The 22,376-nt window shown below is 39.6% G+C and overlaps 2 protein-coding genes and 1 long non-coding RNA gene across 10 annotated transcripts in view; 1 reads left to right on the top strand and 2 right to left on the bottom strand.

Annotated features, from left to right (window-relative positions):
• REC114 (REC114 meiotic recombination protein) overlaps positions 1-15,317 on the top strand; it is a 119,606-nt gene extending 104,289 nt beyond the window's left edge. For 2 of the 3 annotated variants that reach the window (XM_003901164.4, XM_021940698.2), the window contains 3 exons: positions 6,284-6,496; positions 11,650-11,736; positions 15,055-15,317. In XM_003901164.4, coding sequence (XP_003901213.2) covers positions 6,284-6,496; positions 11,650-11,736; positions 15,055-15,219 — 465 coding nt within the window. In that variant the 3' untranslated portion in view covers positions 15,220-15,317. The remainder of the gene's footprint in view (positions 1-6,283; positions 6,497-11,649; positions 11,737-15,054) is intronic. The other variant, XM_021940699.2, reaches the window with a different exon arrangement.
• LOC116275794 lies at positions 6,358-15,058 on the bottom strand. Its single transcript, XR_004185108.1, has 2 exons — positions 13,633-15,058; positions 6,358-7,709 (listed from the first exon to the last, which is right to left on the bottom strand). It is a non-coding gene; the product is annotated as an uncharacterized LOC116275794 (long non-coding RNA).
• Positions 15,318-22,376, bottom strand: part of NPTN (neuroplastin) — a 72,533-nt gene continuing 65,474 nt past the window's right edge. For 3 of the 6 annotated variants that reach the window (XR_002523117.2, XM_009210569.1, XM_003901163.3), the window contains 3 exons: positions 18,811-18,832; positions 17,182-17,256; positions 15,318-16,338 (listed from right to left, as the gene is read on the bottom strand). Coding sequence is in view for 4 of the 6 variants with exons in the window: in XM_009210569.1 (XP_009208833.1) it covers positions 17,196-17,256; positions 18,811-18,832 (83 nt within the window). In the remaining 2 variants the exon portion in view is untranslated. Of the gene's footprint in view, positions 16,339-17,181; positions 17,257-18,810; positions 18,833-18,953; positions 19,159-22,376 lie in introns of all 6 variants that reach the window. The other 3 variants (XM_009210570.1, XM_009210567.2, XR_002523116.2) reach the window with 2 other exon arrangements.

Genomic DNA, 22,376 nt, shown 5'->3' with positions numbered 1-22,376 from the left:
TCAAAGAAGTAAACACAAACAACTGCTGTCCTCTTTACTTCTCACTCCCAGTAACTCACTGAGGAGTTTTTAAAATGATTTCGTCTAGCCAAGGCTTTGAGTATTGCCTTTTAGTTTCAAAGCAAAGAATCAAATAAAATGCTGAAGTACCTTCTCTGGTTAAGACCTTTTTCTGTACTTCCTCCCACATTTTCTATAGTAGAAGAATTCACAATAAGTGGTGGGGAAAACTGCTTCATTTGGGGTCTTAGTGGTAATGGAAAATTTCGTACCGATCTGGGTGATGAATCTAAAACCAGAGGGAAAACCCACTGGGTTTGTGTGAGGCCTCTAGTGTCTCCTTGGCTCTCTATGTCGTGTTAACTGGGCTCCACATCTTCCAGGGCATGACGATGCCTTGGAACACCTGCTGTGGAGCCTGTGGCCTAAGCATCTCTGTATGGAGATGTTATTCATACCTGTGAGCCAGCACTTAGTAGGCCTAATCCCTTCCAGAAAGTGAAGCCTTGATTTTCTTGTGAGTACACATAGATAAGTGAAAAGAGATGAGCACTTATCCTTAAATTTGCTTCCTTGAGTCCGTATTAGTTGTTATAACTTGAAATTAAGGGTTCTGAAGGAGGGTAGATACAACTTTACATGTAAGCCACCACTTAAGATACAGTAATTATAAGCCCATCTTCTGAGGTGATAGAAACTAGAGACTGTGTATTTGGCGAAGTTCATGATTGTTGGTATACTTGAGAACTTTTCACTTCACAGCAAGAAGCTCTTTCTGACTTTTGATTATGGCATGAAAATAAATCTCATCAAGACTTTCAATCGTTAGCAGTCCCTCTGGTTAATCCAATGGAAAGTTTTCCATTATGGTAACCTATGGCAGTGAGGATATAGGATGGAGATACAATACAACTAATTTTCAGATTTTTCCTGATGTACCTGGGTTTTATCTTGGATCCACATGCATTGAAGTAGTATTTCTGGCTTCAGATGATAAGCTTAAATTCTGAAATTTTTACAGAAGCAAACATGGAACAAGACTTCAGTTAGGCTATTAGACATGTAAGCTACTCTGCTGCTTTTTTGGAGTTACACTCCAAAAAAACTCTAGCTATCCAAACTGATTCTTATATACATTTGCATATAGACACCTGTAGACTTATATAACTGGTCTCAGGCTTTTGCCCTACTTGTATGCTTAGTGTCTGCTTGTGCATACAGCTTTTTAAAGCTAGCTATGAAGTACAGTTGCTGATGTCACTGTCAAAAGGTTAGATAATTGCAGAATCCTAATAGCTAATATAAGGGTACTTCATATAGATGTCTTCATATAGAGTCTGTTGGAAACAGCTGAACAACGGTAAATAAGGAATCAGCTTAATTTCACAAAAGAAGATTCATAGTAGTATTATAGACTGAATGTATAGGTCTCTTATCAGTTCTTTTCCCTTCCTCAGGGAAGGTTAGCTTTCAATGACTCTTGATAATTTGGGGATTATCCATCCAAGAGGAAAATGACTAAGGGCATGAACAGGTAACACACTAAAAGAAAAAATACAAATGACCAATAAGCATAAGAAAGATAGTCAACCTCACTTGTTATCAAATAAATGAAATTTTAAAAAAACTATGTTAACCTAGCATGTTGACAAAAATTTAAAAAAAGAATCTTCAGTGTTGGAGGGAAATGGGCACATAGATTCTTGGTGGGAGTAAATCAGCCCTGTCTGGCCACAGGGGAGTTAGGCATTATGTACCAAAATATGAATTACACACATCCTTTGACCCAACAAGTCTGCTTTTAGGCATGTGTACACAAAGATGTATGCATAAGAGTGCTTGTCAAAGCTTTGTGGTTTATAATAGGAACAAAGGCTGGAAATAACCTATATGTTCATCCATAGGGGGCCAGTTAAATAAAGGAATACTCTTCAGCCATTGAAAGTAATGAGGTATATACTTCTATTTTTAGATAGAATGTTAAATTAAAAATTATGTTATAGAACAGCAATGAATTTTATATACATACACACACAATATATAACCTATAAAAATACATTTATCAGTGAACTCATTTTCCACAAAGGTGTCAAGAACATACCCTGAGGGAAAAGACAGTCTCTTCAATAAAGAGTTCTGGGAAACTGATATCTGTGTGCAGAAGGATGAAACTAGATTCCCATCTTTCACCATATACAAAAATGAAATAAAAATGGATTAAATACTTACAGACTTCAAACTAAGAAAACTACTACAAGAATACATTGGGGAAACTCTCCAGGACGTTGGTCTGGGCAAAAATTTCTTGAGTAATACCCTACAAACATAGACAACAGAAGCAAAAATGGACAAAGGGGATCACTTTAGTTAAAAAGCTTCTGCACAGCAAAGGAAACGATCAACCAAGTGAAGAGACAACCCACAGAATGGGAGAAAATATTTGCAAACTACCCATGTAACAAGGGATTAATAACCAGAATGTATAAGGAGCTCAAACAACTCAATAGGGAAAAAAACTAATAATCTGATTTAAAAATGGGCAAAAGATTTGAATAGACATTTCTCAAAAATCAGACATACAAATGGCAAACAGGTATATGAAAAGGTGCTCAACATCACTGATCATCAGAGAAATGCAAATCACAACTACAATGAGATATCATCTCACTCCAGTTAAAATGGCTTTTATCCAAAAGACAGGCAATAACAAATGCAGGAGAGGATGTGGCAAAAAGGGGACCCTCTTACATGGTTGGTGGGAATGTAAATTATTAGTACAACCATTATGGAGAACAGTTTGGAGGTTCCTCAAAAAACTAAAAATAGAGCTACCATATGATCCAGCAATACTACTGCTGTATATATACCCAAAAGAAAGGAAATCAGCATATCAGGATATCTGCACCCCCATGTTTGTTGCAGCACTATTCACTATAGCCAAGATTTGGAAGCAACCTAAGTGTTCATCAGCAGATGAATGGATAAAGAAAATGTGGTACTTACACACAGTGGAGTACTGTTCAGCCATAAAAAAGAATAGACGCTGGGATAACTGGCTAGCCATACACAGAAAATTGAAACTGGAAGGGTCCTTACACCATAAACAAAAATTAACTCAAGATGGATTAAAGACTTAAATGTAAAACCAAAAGCTATAAAAATGCTGGAAGACAACCTAGGCAATACCATCCAGGACACAGGCACAGGCAAAGATTTTGTGACAAAGACGCCAAAAGCAAGTGCAACAAAAGCAAAAGTTGACAAATAGGATTTAATTAAACCAAAGAGCTATGCACAGCAAAAGAAACTATCAACAAAGTAAACACAAAACCTACAGAAGAGGAGAATATTTTTGCAAACTATGCATATGACAAAGGTCTAATATCCAGCACCTACAAGAAACTTAAATTTACAAGAAAAAAACTCCATAAGAAAGTGGGAAAAGGACGTGAATAGACACTTTCTTTTTTCTTCTGTTTTTTTTTTTGAGATGGAGGCTCGCTGTTGCCAAGCTGGAGTGCAGTGGCACACTCTTGGCTCACTGCAACCTCTCCCTCCCGGGTTCAAGTGATTCTCCTGCCTCAGCCTCCTGAATAGCTGGGACTACAGGCATGCGCCACCATGCCCAGCTAATTTTTGTATTTTCACTAGAGACAGGGTTTCACCATGTTGGCCAGGATGGCCTCGATCTCTTGACCTTGTGATCCTCCTGCCTCGGCCTCCCAAAGAGCTGGGATTATAGGCGTGAGCCACTGTGCCCGGCTGAATAGACATTTTTTAAAAGTAAGACATACATGCAGCCAACAACTATATGAAAAAAACCTCAACATTACTGATCAGTAGAGACATACAAATCAAAACCAGTGAGATACCATCTCACACCAGTCAGAATGACTGTTACTGAAAAGTGAAAAAATAACAGATGCTGGCAGGTTGTACTTATACACTGTTGGTGGGAGTGTAAATTAGGTCAGCCAGTGTGGAAGACAGTGTGGCAATTCTTCAAAGACCTAAAACACCATCTGACCCAGCAATCCTGTTACTTGGTATATAATCAAAGGAATATAAATCATTCTGTAATATTGACATACGCACATGCATGTTCTTTGTAACACTATTCACAATAGCAAAGACATGGAATCAACCTAAATGCCCATCTATGATAGATTGGAAAAAGAAAATGTGGCACATACACACCATGGAGTACTATGCAGTCATAAAAACAATGAAATATTTTTTGCAGGGACATGGGTGGAGCTGGAGGCCATTATCCCTAGCAAACTAACACAGGAACAGAAAACCAAATACCACAAGTTCTCACTTATAAGTGGGAGCTAAATGATGAGAACACATAAATACATAGAGGGGAACAACATACACTGGGGCCTTTTGGAGGGTAGAGGATCAGGAAAAATAACGAATGGGTACTAGGCTTAATACCCAGGTGATGCAATAATATGTACAACAAACTCCCGTGACACAAGTTTACCCATGTAAAAAACCTGCACTTGGACCCTTGAACTTAGAATAAAAGTTAAAAATATGAGATCTTGTTACTTGCAACACCATGGATGGAACTGGGGGGTCATTATGTTAAGTGAAATAAACCAGGCACAGAAAGACAAACATCACATATTCTCACTTATTTGAGGGATCTAAAAATCAAAACAATTGAACTCATGGAGATAAAGAGTAGAAAGATGGTTGCCAGAGGCTGGGAAGGGTAGTGGGGGGTAGTGGGGATGGTTAATGGGTCCAAAAAAAGAAAGAATGAACAGGACCTAGTATTTGATAGCACAACGGGATGACAATAATGGAAATTTTAAAATAAGAGTAGAGTTGGATTGGTTGTAACTCAAAGGATAAGTGCTTGAGGGGATGGAGACCCCATTTTCCATGATGTGATTATTACCAATTGAATGCCTGTATCAAAACATCTCATGTATCTCATATATATACCTATGTACCTAAAATTTTAGAAATTACACGAGTGTTTGCATATATTCTTTTATATACCCACAGATATATATGACTATTTTCATATTTTTTCCAATGTTGGACAAGATAATGATAATGGATTACTTTTATATTGAGGGGAAAAATTAAATGAATTAAAATATGAAGAGAACCAAATAGTGGCAGTGAAAAGGGGTAGTGGTGTCTATTCTTCTAAACATGATAGTTTACCATTATCTTAGCCATGCCAAGAGTTTTCTGTAACCTAAATACATGGCTGTACTCGATGGATTTATTTAAATAGTGTGAATTGTGAACAGGAAAATCAAGGACTATTTGCTTACAGGAACTTACAGGATTTTGTTAACTGTAGTTAAGAGTGTTTTCAAGGTAGCAACATGGTATATATATTTCATGGGGGAAAAGGACTGTCACTGTGCTAAGCTTAGCATCTGCATTTCTTTACAGAGGAAACTGATGAAAGGTGTACAATATATACAGTCCTGTTTCAGGAGGCTTTTATGTAGGTTGACTCCTCTAAACTAGGCAGAGTAGTAGACTAGAAAAAAGGGAAACTATTCTAAAATGATTTTATGTTATTGTTACAATCTAGATGTTTTTACACAGATGTTTTTATACTTGTAACCAAATAACTTTGATGTAGTAGAAAAATTTTTAAAAATTTTTAATTGCATCTGTCCCACATTTGCTAATTTGCCAAGGGATGTGACTCATATAGCAAATTAAAGACAGCCTTTCACTATGCAACTTGTGTGGTAGTCTGGCCTCTTTAAGGATAAAGGGTACTACAGATCGTTAGCATGAGATCTGTTAGCTTTGAGCATCTGCCTGTCACTCTTCCTCAGTATTGTTTAAGCTCACTGCCTTGTTTAATGTGGTATCTACCTGGTTTGATATTAGTCAGTTTAGAAAAATTTTGTTGAGCAGGACTATGCTGTATTATTATCCTCTCAGATTTTTAACTTAAGGAATTAGAAGCTATGAAATCTTTATTCCAAAGCATGATAAAACATTGATCTGCAATCAGTATAGTGATCTTATCTTTATGATAGAGCTTTTCCATTTTTGCTGATGTCACTTCCCAGAGGGAAGTGAATTTTAGTATGATGAGCAACTCCCAAAAGGGGGAAGAAAATGAGTTATTGGCTTTTCTATGCCTGCATCAGTAAGTGAAGATGACTGTTCCCTTATCTATACCTCTTCTTCCGCCAAGCAAAGGAACTACTCAGTGGAAGACCCCAAAGTAAATAAAGGTAAAGTTATATGACGAGGGTCTCTCATGAGGGTCTTTTGATTTGTCAAACAGGACAAGAGTCGCCTGTTTCGAGTACAGTTCAGTGGAGAGTCAAAGGAGCAGGCGCTGGAACACTGCTGCAGTTGTGTTCAAAAGCTGGCGCAATACATAACCGTTCAGGTGCCTGATGGGAACATCCAGGAGCTTCAGCTGATTCCTGGCCCACCCAGGGCAAGTGGAAGTCAAGGGAAGGACTCTGCAAAGAGTGTCCCATGGCAGGCTGGAGTAAGTAGGCTGATGTGTCGGCTATGCAGGAAACATGACAGTGCAGTGCACAATGAGTGGCCAAAATGACTGGAGTTTGTCGAGTCTGTTAGGTTTGTAGTTTAAAAACATCTAACGTTGGGCAACTTTTAAAATTGAGGCCGACACTCATTGTAGCTCCCTATTCAGAAATTAGGGAGGAAGGAGTTCCGGCTGCATTCTGGGTGTCACTATAGAACAGTGGTTCTCGAAGTGTGGTCCATGAACCCCTCCCTAAGACCCTTCCAGGGGGTCCACAAGGTCAAAATTATTTTTCTTAATATTTAAAGAAATAGTATCACTTGCCTTTTTCACTGTGTCAGCATTTGAATTGATGAGACAAAGGCATCATGAGTAAGGCTGCTGCCATCATACAGATCAGGCAGTGGCACCAAACTGTGCTCATAGTCATCATGTTCCAATCATTCGCAGGAAGAACAAACTAACGAAATAACCCAGCAGTCTGCAGTACCATGGTTGTCTCAAGGGAATGCACCTGTATGACATTTGTATTTTGAACTAGCCTCTTTTTTCATAAAATGCCATCATCATGTGAGAGAACAATAGACTATGGTCATTCAGATTTGGGTTATTTGGCAGACATTTTTTCAAAAATCAGTGAAATGAACTATCACTTCAGGAAAACAACTGATAGTATTTATTGAAAATGATAAAATTTAAACTTCCAAGTGAAAATTAGAATCTCGAAAAACTTGTATCTGCCACATAAGCTTCACAACTTCCCAACCTGGAAGACTTTTCTAAAGGTGCTATTAATAAATGTGATTTACTTTTTTATAAGTAATTTAATGTGTCAATATTTGAAAGACAGTATATTCAGTGAACCAGTACTGTCCAAATGACCGATGCCTGAATGCCACAAAATTATACGTGGATAAAGAGCTATTCAAAAGTGTAAGATAGGCTAAAAGAGTGTAATATAACAGTATAACAAGTTCATTGCTATGGTTTCAGATTCTATATTGCAACTTACCTTTAAGCAACTCACTTGTTGAGTTTTGGTGTTATATCAAGGAATATCCAGTTATCTGAACAGGCTATTCTAAAATACCCCTCCCTTCTCCATCTACAATTTGTGTGAGGCCAGATTTTCTTCATGTCTCCAACCAAAGCAGCACATTACAGCAGACTGAGTGCAGCAGCAGATGTAAGAATCCAGTCACCTTCTATTAAACTAGGTAGTAAAGAGATTTGCAAAAATCATGACATTTTGTTTTAGAAAAGTTATTTTCCATAAAAATGTTTTCAATATTAACATAAAGTGAGTTTACTATTTTTAATGAATAGTTTAAAATTCCATGTTAATTTTTACACAGATAAATGTAACTCAAATCAAAGTTCTTTGAAGGCCTCATAAGGGGTCTTGAGATAAAAACATTTGAGACTCATGACTATAGGATTTCTCCCAGAAATATGTGTTCTGCATTTCTTTGGCATAGTTTCAAATATTGTTGGAATAAGCACCTATCTCTGCTCTTGAGATGAGATTCTGCTTTCAAGCTGGGTTTTGCATTTGCTTTGAGAAGTCATTTTTCCAAACCTGGTTTTCCATTACTTCATCCCGTTAGTTTTCCTTAACCAAAACACCTCATTTTTGCTGATTTGTCACTAAGTTTCTTTTTCTTTTTTCCTAAGACAGAGTTTCGCTCTTGTTGCCCAGGCTGGAGTATGCAATGACACGATCTCGGCTCACTGCAACCTCGCCTCCCGAGTTCAAGCCATTCTCCTGCCTCAGCCTCCCGAGTAGCTGGGATTACAGGTGTCCGCCACCACACCCAGCTAATTTTTGTATTTTTAATAGAGATGGGGTTTCATTATGTTGGCCAGGCTGGTCTTGAACTCCTGACCTCAGGCGATCCACACACCTCGGCTTCCCAAAGTGCTGGAATTACAGGCGTGAGCCATCAGGCCCGGCTGTCACTAAGTTTCCTGTTCTTTATAATTTGTCTGAGGTGAACATAAATTTTCATTATTTATTATAAAATCTTTTTCTTTAAGCAGGTGCTACATGATTTCCTCTTGAAGGTATTTAGTTTGCCAAACAGATTTTGGTGGTTTGAGTTCTTTCCCTTCATTTGATTTTCATGAAGATGTCTTAACGCCGAAGCTGCTTGCCTCACAAACCCTGGATCTAGTTTCAAACAATAATGCTCTGTCTATATTCAGCTCCTGCTGTATTTCTTAAGAATCCCCTCCCTACAAATGGGTTGGAGTGGTTACCATAAGGTATTTTATTGCTTATGATTCTTTTCCCTTCAGATTTTCATGTTTCACTGCCCAATAGATTAAGATGATAGTATAGTATACCCAATGCATGCAGTGTAACAAAAACCTAGAAGGGTTCCAGAATTTGGGAACTCAGTCTGGAATTCCTTATAAAGGTAATGAAGTCACATCACGCTAGAACCTTGTCAGGTTACACAATTACCTAAGTATTACAAAGGCAAATAAATTGAAGTTGTAACATGCAGTAACAAATGCAGGCTGAGTTGTGAGTTACAGCCCCAGATGAAGGCTCCAGCTCTCTGATGTTAAAGACTGATCCCAAATGTCTACGTAGAAATACCTGAGAAGTGGTTAGGAAACTTGCATGCCTTTCTTGATTCTATTTTCAGGGACTCTTCTGAACTGTAATTGGGTGATTTGACTAAGATAGCATGATATTGTACAAAGACCACAGGCTTTGGTATCAAGATGGATCTAGGTTAGAATCCTGACCCTATTTCTTAGCAGCTGTGTGATCTCACGGAAGCCAATTAGCTCCATCTGTAAAATGGTGAGATTAAAATGCTGTATAGAGAGCACCCAATACAATGCCTGGCAAATATAATCACAAAATCCATCATTACTATTATTGCCCTCAATGTTACCCATTCAGATGTGCCTTCCCTTGCAAATGAACAAATCAGCATCCTGGCCAATTAGCAAGGATCAGAACCTCCAGAGCCAAAAGAGGGCATGATAAGACAGTGTATGAAGCTGCAGAGCAGATGACAAGTTAAAGTCATTGGATTAAATTCCACCAGGGTACAGACCTTGTGAGGCACCACCTAAACATTCTAGTTTTCCTAATGGCAAAACATAAGGTTTGCCCTTAACTACTGATGTACAAATTTTGGTAGCATGTGCTGTTTCTCAGAATCTATCTTAAGAGGTACAAGCCATGGCCAAGTTCTGGTCATTTTGCTGCTCTCTTACATTCAGGTGTGTCATTTTTGTAATACCTGTAATCTTTTAGTATAAGAGTTGTTTCCTTCTTTGCAAATAGAATTCTATTTCAAGTTCTTGAGTCATTTCCTGGCTCATATTTTAGTTTTTGCTTTTCCTTAGCCTTGTAATTTGGTTAATTGTGGCTTAACCAGGCATTTCTCAACCTTAGCACTTCAAAGGCAACCAGCCCACCCTGGGGAGGGGGATGGGAAAGACAGGAAAGAGGATCGCAGTTCCTGTGTGAACTCCTTCCTGTTAGCACAAAAAGTCCACAAGAAAGTAGCTAGGGGACTCCAGCTACTATGTGCGCAGACCCTTCCATCTCTATGCTGTTGCAGGGGTGGACCATCTAATCCTAGAGCCCACTAGCCTCAGGTGGTTCAGTGCCACTTAGCTATTTTTTACAGTGTTTATGGCAATTTTGGTTGACATCTTAGTTCTTTGTGTGAGCTGAAATGATACGTATTCTAGGAAAGCATCAAATGTGATAGCTGAAGAAACACTAGGCACTAGAGTCTGCCTTGTGTTTACAGAGGAGAAAACTGAAGGAGCTGAAGAGAGAAATGCGGATTGTCTAAGGGCTCTTGATTATAGAGTCCTTTGGCCATTTTGCTCATTTTTCATTTTCTTGTCTTTGTTCTTTCCTTCCTCACTGTACCTCCACACCTCCTTGTTATTGTTGCTGTTCAGTGCTTCCAGGTCTGCTTTTCTGCTACCTGCTGACTAGCAACCATCAGCTTCTCTGTAGGACAGAAGACAGAATTTGGCATCTCCCGGCTTCAGGTAGTCAGACTTGTTGCTGATGGACAGAAGCGCCCTCCAAAGAGTGCCCTGTTTTCTCCCTGTATTGCACCATCAGCTCATACCTAGTGCAGGAGCATCACTGCTCATCTGGAGATTAGCACTGCAGCAGCTTCAGGTACCCAAAGCATAGTGGGGCCTGCAGACATGTGGCTAGGAAGGAACGGAGGTAGGGCCCTTCATGCCTCCAGACCTCCTGTACCTTGTTCATTCTATTTCCCTGGAAAGCATCCCATGTCCTACCTGAGAACAACTTATTACCACAGATTCTCTCCAGATAGCATGGACCTTACAGCATCCCTGTACTTCCTGCTTAGCATACAGCCCTCCAGTTTACCCACTTCTCTGTGAACCTCCAGCACTTCCTGAGTTGCAAGGTAATTCATGGTTTTACTTGTTAGGTTCTCACTAGGCTGTGGGCTTCCAGAGGGCAGGACTCTATCTTGTTCTTTGTAGCTCCTATCCCTGTACCATCTCAGTGTCTAGTACGTAGGAGGCATAAACAGTCATTGAAACCAGGTATCTATAAGTTTTACTTACAGAAGAATTCATTCCTTCAGAATATCTAAAATGAGATTTTTTTTTAAAAATCATTTTACTGAAAACATCAGTTGTCTTAAAATTATAGGGGTTTCCCTCCATTTTGCATTTCTGCAATGAACATGCATTACTTGAGCAATAATTTTTAGAGGGTGAAAAATCATGATCAGAAGCTGGGGTCCGTCCACTGCATGCAGGCTGCCATGGTAACAGCACCTGGCCAGCCCTCCAGGGCCTATGCGTGGTCCTGAATCCTAGGCTGGGCCTCTGACAACAGAAGAATGCCCCAGTGTCTGACAGGAAGCAGCACTAACAGCCTGCCAACGGCTGAGGAACATTAAATAGAAGTCAGGAGCTGCAAATTTAAACTCAGTACTTCTGCTGTGGTAACTCAAGTAACCCTCCATTTAAACTGAGACAGACCTATGCTGACAATCATTTTAACCACTCTTAGTGGTATTTTCTTTCTTTGAACATGAATGCGTATTTCTGCTTCTTTAATGTCCTGTGGTATGCAAGATTCCATTCAGCTAGTCTCCTTATTGCATGTTGTTTTATTCCAGTCCCACCAGCACTCAGAACAGCAAGTGCGTGTAACAGCGGGCACAGGCGCTCCAGACGGAAGGACCTCACTGACGCAGTTAGCTCAGGTAGAGCTTATTTCTGTGTTTAATTTTCTTATCATGAAAAGCAGTGACCTCTAAGAATTTGTATCCCTTTGTTCACTTCTTTGTTTTAGGAGAGAAACCTAAAGCATTACTCTAAAAGGTGATAAAGACAGAGACAGGGCCATGTTCATCTACCCCTTGCAGAGTAAGTTTTATTACAGTAAGCTGTGAGGTGAGACGTGATGGCCGTAGGCACATAGTCAAGATCTACCCTCCAAAGGAAATAAAAAGAGGAAAAGTGGTTGAATGTCCAAGACAGAAAATTTAATCACCACTTTCCCAAAAAAGAAGAATAAATGAAGGACTCCATTGTAATTATGGAAATGAAATTTGGGAACTATTTTAAGACAAATATCAAAATGAGTGTGGATTCAGATCTACAACAGTTTCTATATGGGCAGATTGTCAGTACTCAGCTAAGGATGTGTAGAAACCCAGGAGGATTCAATTCTGTTACCTCAGACTTGCTTTCAGACAGCCCCTTGCCCCCTGCTGCAAAACCTCTTCATTCAAAACTATGGTTGTGCGATGTCTACTCTCCTGGGAGCTCTGCAAGGACTTTGTCTCCCCCTCACTGCATTCCTCATTGCAGGTGTTCGAGCCAGCAGCTTCTGCTTTCCACAGAATTCTGCGTGGAGTTCATCAATCTTCAAGTATGATTTTTTTTTTTTTGAGACAGGATCTCACTCTGTTGCCCAGGCTGGAGTGCAGTAGCACAATCTTGGCTCACTGCAACCTCCGTCTCCTGGGTTCAAGCGATTCTCCTGCCTCAGCCTCCTGAGTAGCTGGGATTACAGGCATGTGCCACCACGCCCAGCTAATTTCTGTATTTTTAGTAGAGACAGGGTTTCACTATGTTAGCCAGGCTGGTCTTGAACTCCAGACCTCAAGTGATTCCCCGACCTCGGACTCCCAAATTGCTGGGATTACAGGTGTGAGCCACTGTGCCCAGCCAAATTTTCTTTTAATTCCTCTACTAAACTGTGCTGTCAGTAGTTTTTTTAAAAAGGTGTTTTCTCAATCTGGCTTGCCACTAACTCAAAAGAAATGGACAATCATATAGAATAAAAAACTCAAGAGGTAGGAAGACCAAGAATTCATGTTTATTTCTTTTAATAACCTGGTAACTATGAAAAAAAATTATTTGTCCAGCAGCAGAACTGACTGAATAATGCCCATATTTGCATTGGAGTTAGGGGCTAACTGAATCAGATAAGCTGATGAACACAGAGCTGCAATAAAACAATAAACAAGGCAGGGTGTGATGTCCTTATTTAGGAAATATCAATTGCTAGAAAAGGTATACCTTACCCAGTTTATTTACGTAGTATGGAAGAACCATATACAAATGAGAAAAAGCATGAAGCTTGCAGCTCAGATACATTACTTATTTGCTCTTATCTTTTGGACATGTCATTCTATGTAAGTTGGTAAAACCTTTTGGAAGGCAATTTAGCAGTACATATCAAATTTAATATGTTATCTATAACTTCATTTCAACTACACAGATATACATATGTTCATCACAATGCTTGTTAAGAAATTGGAAACATAAATGTTCATTTAATAGGATACTAAGTGTGGTATAATCATAGATGGGATAGAAATGCAATTAATACAAGGGATGTAGGCCGCACATGGTGGCTCACACCTGTAGTCTCAAGCACTTTGGGGGGCTGAGGCAGGAGGATAACTTAAGGCCAGGAGTTCAAGACCAGCCTGGCCTAACATCATAGTGAGATCCCCATCTCTAAAAATAAACAAAACAAGTGCTGTGTATCCCAAGTAAATTTCTGTTATAGAGAATTCCTAGAGAAATATCAGTTATGTACTTACACACTAAACCCTGCTATCCACAGAAATAATAAAACCACCTACCTCATAGAATTAATGTGAGGAATCAATAAGATGACCGAGTCAATGCACCAAAGTAAGTGGACCACACAGAACTGGAGCCCATCATCATCATGTGGGGCTGTGGATCCAGTGTTGCCAGATCTTCCAAATTGTCAAGATTTTTATTTGAACTCTCCTAATATTTAAATGTTGGCAACTAATTCAACTGGTTTTAAAACACTGCAGGTTACCAAAGAAAACATACAGATGACAAATAAGCATGTGAAAAGTTCAACATTATTAGTCACTAGGCAAATGCCAATTAAAACTACAATGAGACATCCTGCAAACTTATTAGAATGCCTAAATTAAAAATAAAAACTGACCATACCAAACCCTGGATGGGTGAGCAACTAGAACTCTCATCTGCACTGCTAGTGGAACGTAAATGGGACAGCCACTATAGATGACAGTTTGGCAGTTTCTTACAAAGTTAAATATACACTCACCACATGACTCAATCCCAGGTGTTTACTGAAGTGAAATGAAAATCTGTGTTCACACAAAAACCCGTAAGTGAATGTTTACAGCACCTTTATTCATAATTGCAAAAAATAAAACCACCCAAATGTCCTTCAACTGGAGAATAGATAACCAAACTGTGGCACATCCATGCAATGTAATACTTATTCAGCAATAAAAATGAACTACTGAAATACTCAACATCATGGATTAATCTCAAATGTATTCATTATGATAAGTGTAAGAAGCCAGATTCAACATATGTTTCATTTATATGACATTCTGGAAAAGGCAAAACTATATGGAGAAGAGATCAGTCGTTGCTAAGGGTTAAGGGTTAAGGGTTTCACGGCAATGGTTAGCACGAGGGTCACATAAGGGAGTTTTTTAGGAAGTGAAAGAAATGTTGTGTATTTTGATTGTGGTGATAGACAACGATTTGTCAAAACTCATAGATGGCCAGAAAAAGACATGTGTGAACTAATGTCCTTTGGGCAGTTTGTGGCCTCTTTCTTATATTCAGAATGCAGCTAGCACATAGACTACTCACATCCACTCTGCCACCTATGCTGTGGGGAAGATGAACTAAGCTAGTGCAGCTCATTCATTGACAGGTTTATTTTCAATCCACAGGTTATCAGCACAGTATTCTTCATTAAAGTAGAATCTCAACTTTGCAAACATTTAATCAGTATATTTGAAATTCTTTCCTTAAGGCAACAAGATTATCTCACATGCTATGTGTATTCAGAAAACATATTAATATACAAAATTGTAAATGTAACAGTAAAACTACGTAAAGGAAGCCTGTAAAGCTAATTAATACTAATTTTTTTTGGTGTGTATTTCTCTAGTCTTTCCTTAAAGCACTATTTGCCTGTGTTCTATTAGCCAGGTATTGCTGACCTGTAATCTGTAACTACTTTTCTGGTATCCCTGCAGACTCTTCTGGCCTCGGAGGAGCTGCCCCGTGTCTATGAACAATCTGCATGGGGTGCAGAAGAGTTAGGCCCCTTCCTGCGTTTGTGCCTTATGGATCAGAATTTCCCAGCATTTGTGGAAGAGGTAGAAAAGGAACTTAAAAAGCTAGCGGGGTTGAGAAATTAATGCTCTGTATACATATATAACTAAGGAACTTCAAAGTATTGAAAAATGCTTCCTCCTAAAATTAAAGAAGATATTAGAATAAAGAGCATTATTCCAAACACCTTTTATCAATGTTTTATTTTTAAAAACAGGTGAATCCACTTTTATACATCATTGCACTTCAATAATTACACAAAACACAAGTACATGCATCTACAGTTACGCACCGCATGAGAACCCTGTTAGGTTATAAAATCTATCATCAACCAGTAAATCAATGTGAAAAAATACAGTGTCAAACCAAAAAGTATAACTATAGTTGCATAGAATATCACCATGCTATAACATTTCAAGGTCATTGGAAACAAAAGAAAAATTATAAAAGTTTGCCTTGATTGAATGTACAAGAAGAAGGTTCAACACATCAGTGCAAAAGGATTTATGAATTTACATGACTTAACAAAAGAAAAGATAATCACTTAAAAAGCAATCATACGTATATACTGCAATTCATTATACCCATTCAGTGGACTGTTCCAGCTTATTAAAGTCACAGGTTAAGCCCTTAAAATTATAGATTTCAGTTTATATTACTCATCTTTATGTACCAGAACTGCACAATTTCCTCATGACAACATACAATAAGGAATGAATATCAGCAGCTTAAAAATGAAACAAGCATTTACTTTATTTTGGATTTCTCCCACCCCCAAAAATATAAATATATATATATATATTTATATACTGTATATATCTGTAGGTTTTGCTGTACTTTACAAAAATGTATCACTAGATGGCAGCAGTGCATTTTAGAGCTTTGCCAATTTAACAGCTGCATTAAGTAAAAAATGGCGCATGCATGATCTGATCCTCAGAGGACCTTTTCACTTCTATTTAAATATTTTAACAAAGGAAAAAAAGCAACATTCACAGCACATCAAGCCCAAAATAGTTTACACCTTCTACACTGAAGCATTGTTTAAAATGTACCTGGCTAGATCACCCTTACAGGAGAGGCTAAATAAGGCATGCTTTAGACAGTCATTGTGGTGTTGCTCACTTGAAAGGGGAGAGAACCAAAGAGGTCCAAGCAGAAAATTTAGCAGGTCATGTTGCCACCAGTTTCAGGAACCTAAAGATCTGTAAAGAAATATGTATTTGGAAATTATAAAGGGAATATGCACTGTCACTCACAACTACACCGTGTGCCACACAAAGCTTTGGTTCAAACAGCATACTCAAGGATGTGGTGTGAAATTCTGATCTCCATGTGCCTAACAAGATGACATTCTGGCCCTGCTGCTGCCTGGCCACCATTCTTGTCTTGCCCCCATATGTGAGGTAAGACTAGCAGGCCTCTGGGAATAATCCACCTAAGAAGGTGACAATTTCACCTCTTTGTAAAGATATAATGTGAAAAGTATTTATTTTAAAACATGTCTTCTGAAATGGCATTTATATAAACGTGACAATGCACCTGATGGCAGAGCGCAGTGGCTCACACCTGTAATCCCAGCACTTCTGGGAGGCTGAGGCAGACGGATCACTTGAGGTCAGGAGTTCAAGACCAGCCTGGCCAACATGATGAAACCCTGTCTCTACTAAAAATACAAAATTTAGCTGGGCGTGGTGGTGGGCACCTGGAATCCCAGATACTTAGGAGGCTGGGGCAGGAGAACTGCTTGAACCCGGGAGGTGGAGGTTGCAGTGAGCCAAGATCACGCCACTGCACTGCAGCCTGGGCAATAGAGTGAGACTCCATGTTAAAAAATCCAAACAACAGCAAAAAACGCAGCTGAAAAATGTTCCTTTCCAGTCCCTAAACTGGGCAGACAGAACTGGCTTCATCATTATCAGCTGCTCTGAAATGAATTAAAAGATTTTACAACATAACACCAATTACTGAAGAAGTTGTAAAAAGGTCAATAGAAGTACATTCATTTGAATATAATTTTAAAAACTGCTAAAGAAGGCCATACTTACATTGTAAGCAGTACTTAATTTGTGTTTCTCTGGCGCAAGTTTTTATCTTTGTGATTGTTGGTAGAGTTGGTTTTCCTTTGGAGGAAAAATTGCATTACATGAGTTAAACTCAGTCAATAACTTTTGAAAGTGTAACACATGGAAATTCACTTACTGCCATCCCTGGTGTTGTAAGAAATTTTGTGGCACAATATGAGTGCATTAAAAAAACATTAAGTAGCTACAGGTGAAGTATCCCTCCTCTGAAATGCTTGGATCATAAATGTTTCAGATTTTGAATTTTTTAGATTTTGGAATATTTGCATTATACTTACCAGTTCAGCATCCCTAATCTGAAAACCCAAAATTCAAAATGCTCCAATGAGCATTTCCTTTGAGCATCAAGTGAGCACACAAAAAAACTTCGTATTTTGAAGCATTTCAGATTATGGATTTTGGCAGTAGGTAGACTCAACCTGGATATACCTCATTTTATCCTCCTTTTGACCCCCAAGGCAGACAAGTACTTTCCCTTTGATTTCTGAACTATAATTGCTATACAGGTGAGAATATGTAAAACTTTTCTCCACTGAACACAACACCACTATCCCTTCTCAACTGATAAAAGGTAATCATGGCCAGGCGTGGTGGCTCACGCCCGTAGTCCCAGCACTTTGGGAGGCCGAGGCGGGTGGATCATGAGGTCAGGAGATCGAGACCATCCAGGCTAACACGGTGAAACCCCGTCTCTCCTAAAAATACAAAAGATTGGCCGGCAGTGGTGATGGGCGCCTGCAGTCCCAGCTACTCGGGAGGCTGAGGCAGGAGAATGGTGTGAACCCGGGAGGCGGAGCTTGCAGTGAGCTGAGATTGCGCCACTGCACTCCAGCCTGGGTGACAGAGCAAGACTCTGTCTCAAAAAAAAAAAAAAAAGGTAATCATAAGCTGGCAGTGCTGGGCCCTCTGGTACTTAACAAATTTGGGTGCTGTTTGTCTGCTTCTCACTCTTTAGTCCAACTCTAGGAGATTCTGCCCAGCTTAGATTGATTCCATACCTGCAGTACCCTCTCTCTTGGATACCAGCAATTGTTAATGGGGCTAGACTGTTTATCCAGGCTACAGTCCTGCCTCAAATTGCATTACATGAGTTAAACTTGGTCAATAACAACCTTTGAAAGTGTAACACATGGAAATACAGGGATTCTTTTACTGTCATCCCTGGTGTAGTGAGAAATTTTGTGGCACAGTATGAGTGCATTAAAAAACATTCCTTAAGTAGCTACAGGTTGAGTATTCCTCATCTGAAATGCTTGGGATCAGAAATGTTTTAACATTGACAAAACAGGAAGCCTCAGATATACTGGCCATTTCCCCCACATTTTAAGCATATCGAATATGCAAAATTTGAAAAAAAGTTTTTTGCATGGTATTCCACTTTGTATGGCCACTGAAAACAAGACTGCATAGCCTATCCTGAGAATCAAGTTGTTTTTAGTCAGATCTGTGTCGAGCTAAGAAATCTGCAACACTGCAACCTTCATTTCCACTCACTGTCTTCCCCTCCAATCTTAGCTACTCCATTTGATTAAAGTGCAAACACAACATAATTCAATCAGATACTGTTCAATCAATGTCCAATAAAGTACTTACATTGGTCCAGCTGGTTCATCATCTACATGGTGTTCAGTTTTTTAAAAATCCATGAGAGATAAGAGAAGAAAGAAGAAAACTGTTAGATTCTGCATAAGGATTAATAGAATAGCAAACTGCAAGTGGCAATCATGGCTACTCACAGCATTTATTAAAGGCCATTCCATCTGGAGGTGCAAAACACTCATGGAGTTATTATTTCTAGATTCAAGTTTAAATGGCAGGTATGTTGTTTCAATGGTTTTAGTTAACACTTTGAATGCTTGTCATGAAAAACTGCAACTGTAGCGGACAGATAGGCTGCAACATTGTTATACTCATCTTGTCCCCAAGTTCCAGTGGTTCACTCTTAAATAGATGAGAAGACAAACCAACATTTCAGTTGTAAAATCCTGCTGTTTGTTTTCTGTGGTGAATGCATGCAGTTTTGGCTCAATCCTGCAATGTGAATGGATGTGTACAATCTGTACATTTAGCCACACATCCTCACTTCCCCAAAGGGCACTCTGTTTTTCTTGCTGTTTTGTAATCTTTAGAAGAGTCTTTAGTCTGGAGAATGAGATTGAGAAGAGGCAACCACAATAGTTCAACCTAAATTGGGTCAGCCATGCTGGGCTATGCCAGCAACAAGTGTATGTATACCAGAGGATGTTCTGTGACACACCAAGGAGAGCTGAACAGTGGTGACATCCCTCTAGAAAAGACTTCAGAAAGACAGGCTCACGCTTGTGCCCTGGCCAAAACCAGAAGCCAAACCCAGGGGAGCCATGAGATAACTTTTTTAAAATCAAAAAGCTGACATTATATGAGTTTAAGCCTTCTTAAATTGATACTTTATGGTTCTGATTTATATGTCTTTCGTGTTTCAACTAAGTGCAACTTGATCCCCTTTAAGCAGAGATACACATTCAGAGACAGAATGTTTTAAAAAGACCCACAAGGGGAAGGGAACAAGTAAGTGCTCTTAGTTTGTTTTTATTACACAAAAGTCAGGTAGACTAAATGATTCAGAACAGTTTGATTTCACTGAAGGCTTCTAGAAAAACTCTCAGCAGGATTCCACAAGGGGGCTTGGTGCACATGAAGCAGTTATGGAGATTACAGTCTCAGTGTAGGCATCTGCAGGAGCACACGTCGGGAGTAATGTCTGTCAGAGGGAGACATTGCTCCACCTGTTCCTTCGAGGCAACGGAGAGGCAAAGCCACCGCCAGCACACACAGTGACTGGAGCAAAAAAGGATTTCAAAAAAAAGAACTAACCACAAACCAATGACTCATCAGCCAAAACAATAGGCTAGCGACACACTAGTGTCCACAGGAGTCCACTACTAACAACGGTATACACTATCAAACAGGTACAGAGAACAAACTAAGACTTAAGGACACCCAAGACATCTGTGTGCTGTGTATGCAGTGGAGAGATACAAAGACATACCAGGTACTAAGACACACAAGCCCAGCCTAAATTCTCCCCTCACAACATCCTAATGCTCAGCATCCCGGCCAAGTCAGCTCAGCTACATGCTAGGAACTAAGCACTTTGGGGATTTAAATGAAAAGACACAGGAGCAAACTTGGAATATTTTTAGTGCTCTGGCTGTGCACTCGAAAATACAAAATTCTAATGCAAGATAGCCGAATCAAGAATACACCAATCTACTCCCAAATTTAAAATAAAAAGCAGGGGAGGGAGAATCGCAATAGCCAGGCTAATCTTTTCAAAGCATGACACTGTAGGCACCAACCCAAGCACCTCACACCACGGGCTGTTTTTCCTTTTGGAGTGTGGGTATTCTCTGGTGTCTGATTAGTAATGTCACTTTCCAGCCCAACAAGCTGGTAACATGCAAAGGGTTGCATGGAGGTGTTTTAGCGACAGTGCCTCCGGCGTAGCTGCCATGCCTGCAAGTGGGAGCAGCTGAGATTCACAAGGGGGCAAAATCCCAGGAGCCCCCTTCATCTGTCTCCCCAAATCCACTTTCACACTGACAAACAAAAGAGCCTCATGTCTCCCCACTCTCCTGGACTGAATCACTATCTGCAGCACCACTCTCCCCTACAGGTCAGACAAAAAAACGACTTGACCCCTAACAGGGAAGTCAGGGGAGAGGGAAAGAACAGAATTACAGAAAAAGATACAAAAATCAAAGTAAATGAGGATTAAACAGCAAACTGAAATCCAAATTAGTTGTGAAAGTGAATGAAGTAAACTTGAAGAAAAGTGTTAACATTATGAACTGTGCATCGTATAGACTGAAGCGGAGATTAAACAAACTCCAAAAGCATGCATATCGCTCACTTACCACCATGTTTTAAGGGTTTGATGCAATTGAGGGGGGAAAAAAAAGAAGTCATAGTAACCGACAAATATCAACATACCCCAAACCCTCAGGCCAAAAGATAGCCAGCTTAAACAATGACTGTTCTCTCCACCTCAGTATTACAGCCACTGGCTGGATGAGAGGAAGAGGACTTGGGGGAGAATGGAAACAAGATGCTTCTGGAATCCACCTTATGAGAGTGAAGTTCCCGGTGGAGCTGTAGCACACACTGATTTATCTGTGTGTTCCATCTTCCCAACTGAATGGACCACAGCCCTCGCTCCCCCTATATCCGCCTCATCTAGAAGGGGTGCTCTGCAAGGTCTAGTAAATACTAGACTGCCTAATACAATATCACCTCCAAAAAGATGGCTTTAAAGTCCAAATAATGAAGAGCTGACTCTCTGGTCAAAGGTCCTTTGTCACTGCATTCATCTCACTAGAAGGTTTTATGGTTTCCAAATTCACTTAAATTTTGCCTGACCTTAGCAGGTTAGCATTAAACCCAAGAGAGACTAAGAGTTACTTCCTATTTCCTTCCTTGTTTGGTTCTATTGCATTTTCTCCATAAGGTAACTTGTTACTGACAGATGGCCCCTAGATAACAGACTAGACACTGAATGCATGTTTTAGGTGTCATTTTAAAAGTCGCATTTCTTTTCCAATATCCCTAGCCTGTATAAAGCTGTATAAACCAAATGTTTTGACCAACTAATAGATTTTGGAACATTAGAACAGCTCTTCATTCTAAAGTGTCTAAAAGAGCTTGGATATATGAGAGCCACTAAAAATGGCCCCCCAAAAAGCCTCAAATATCTTCTCCATCAGTAACTTGAAGAGAGTCCCTTTGACTTGCTTATAACAATTATCCCAATGTAAAAACCGAAAGTTCTTTTTTGGTGCCAGCACTTTTCTTAAATCAGCTCCTGTTTTAATATACTGTCTGTGAGGTCACTAAAATATCCAGAAGAACTGAAGCCCTCAGCAACTAAGTGGGTTCACTCCCCCATTCATTCCTCCAGGGCCTGGGGAGGGGAGGCTTGAGAGCACATGCTGACTGCTCCTGGAGTGCAGTCGGCAGGACACCAACACAGAAGGCGCACCCAAGCAGGTGCCCAGCTGTGACATGGATGGAAGGCTAGAGGCTGATAGCTTGACCTGATCTTTTTAGAGAATTATCATTTAACATTTTCAGGGAATTCAGTCAAGTGGTGAGTAAAGTGAACAAAAAAAAGCTCTTATTTG

Source organism: Papio anubis, chromosome 7 (genome assembly GCF_008728515.1).
Source record: "Papio anubis isolate 15944 chromosome 7, Panubis1.0, whole genome shotgun sequence".
NCBI classification, from domain to species: Eukaryota; Metazoa; Chordata; class Mammalia; order Primates; family Cercopithecidae; genus Papio; species Papio anubis.
This window is presented reverse-complemented; position numbering and strand designations above follow the sequence as displayed.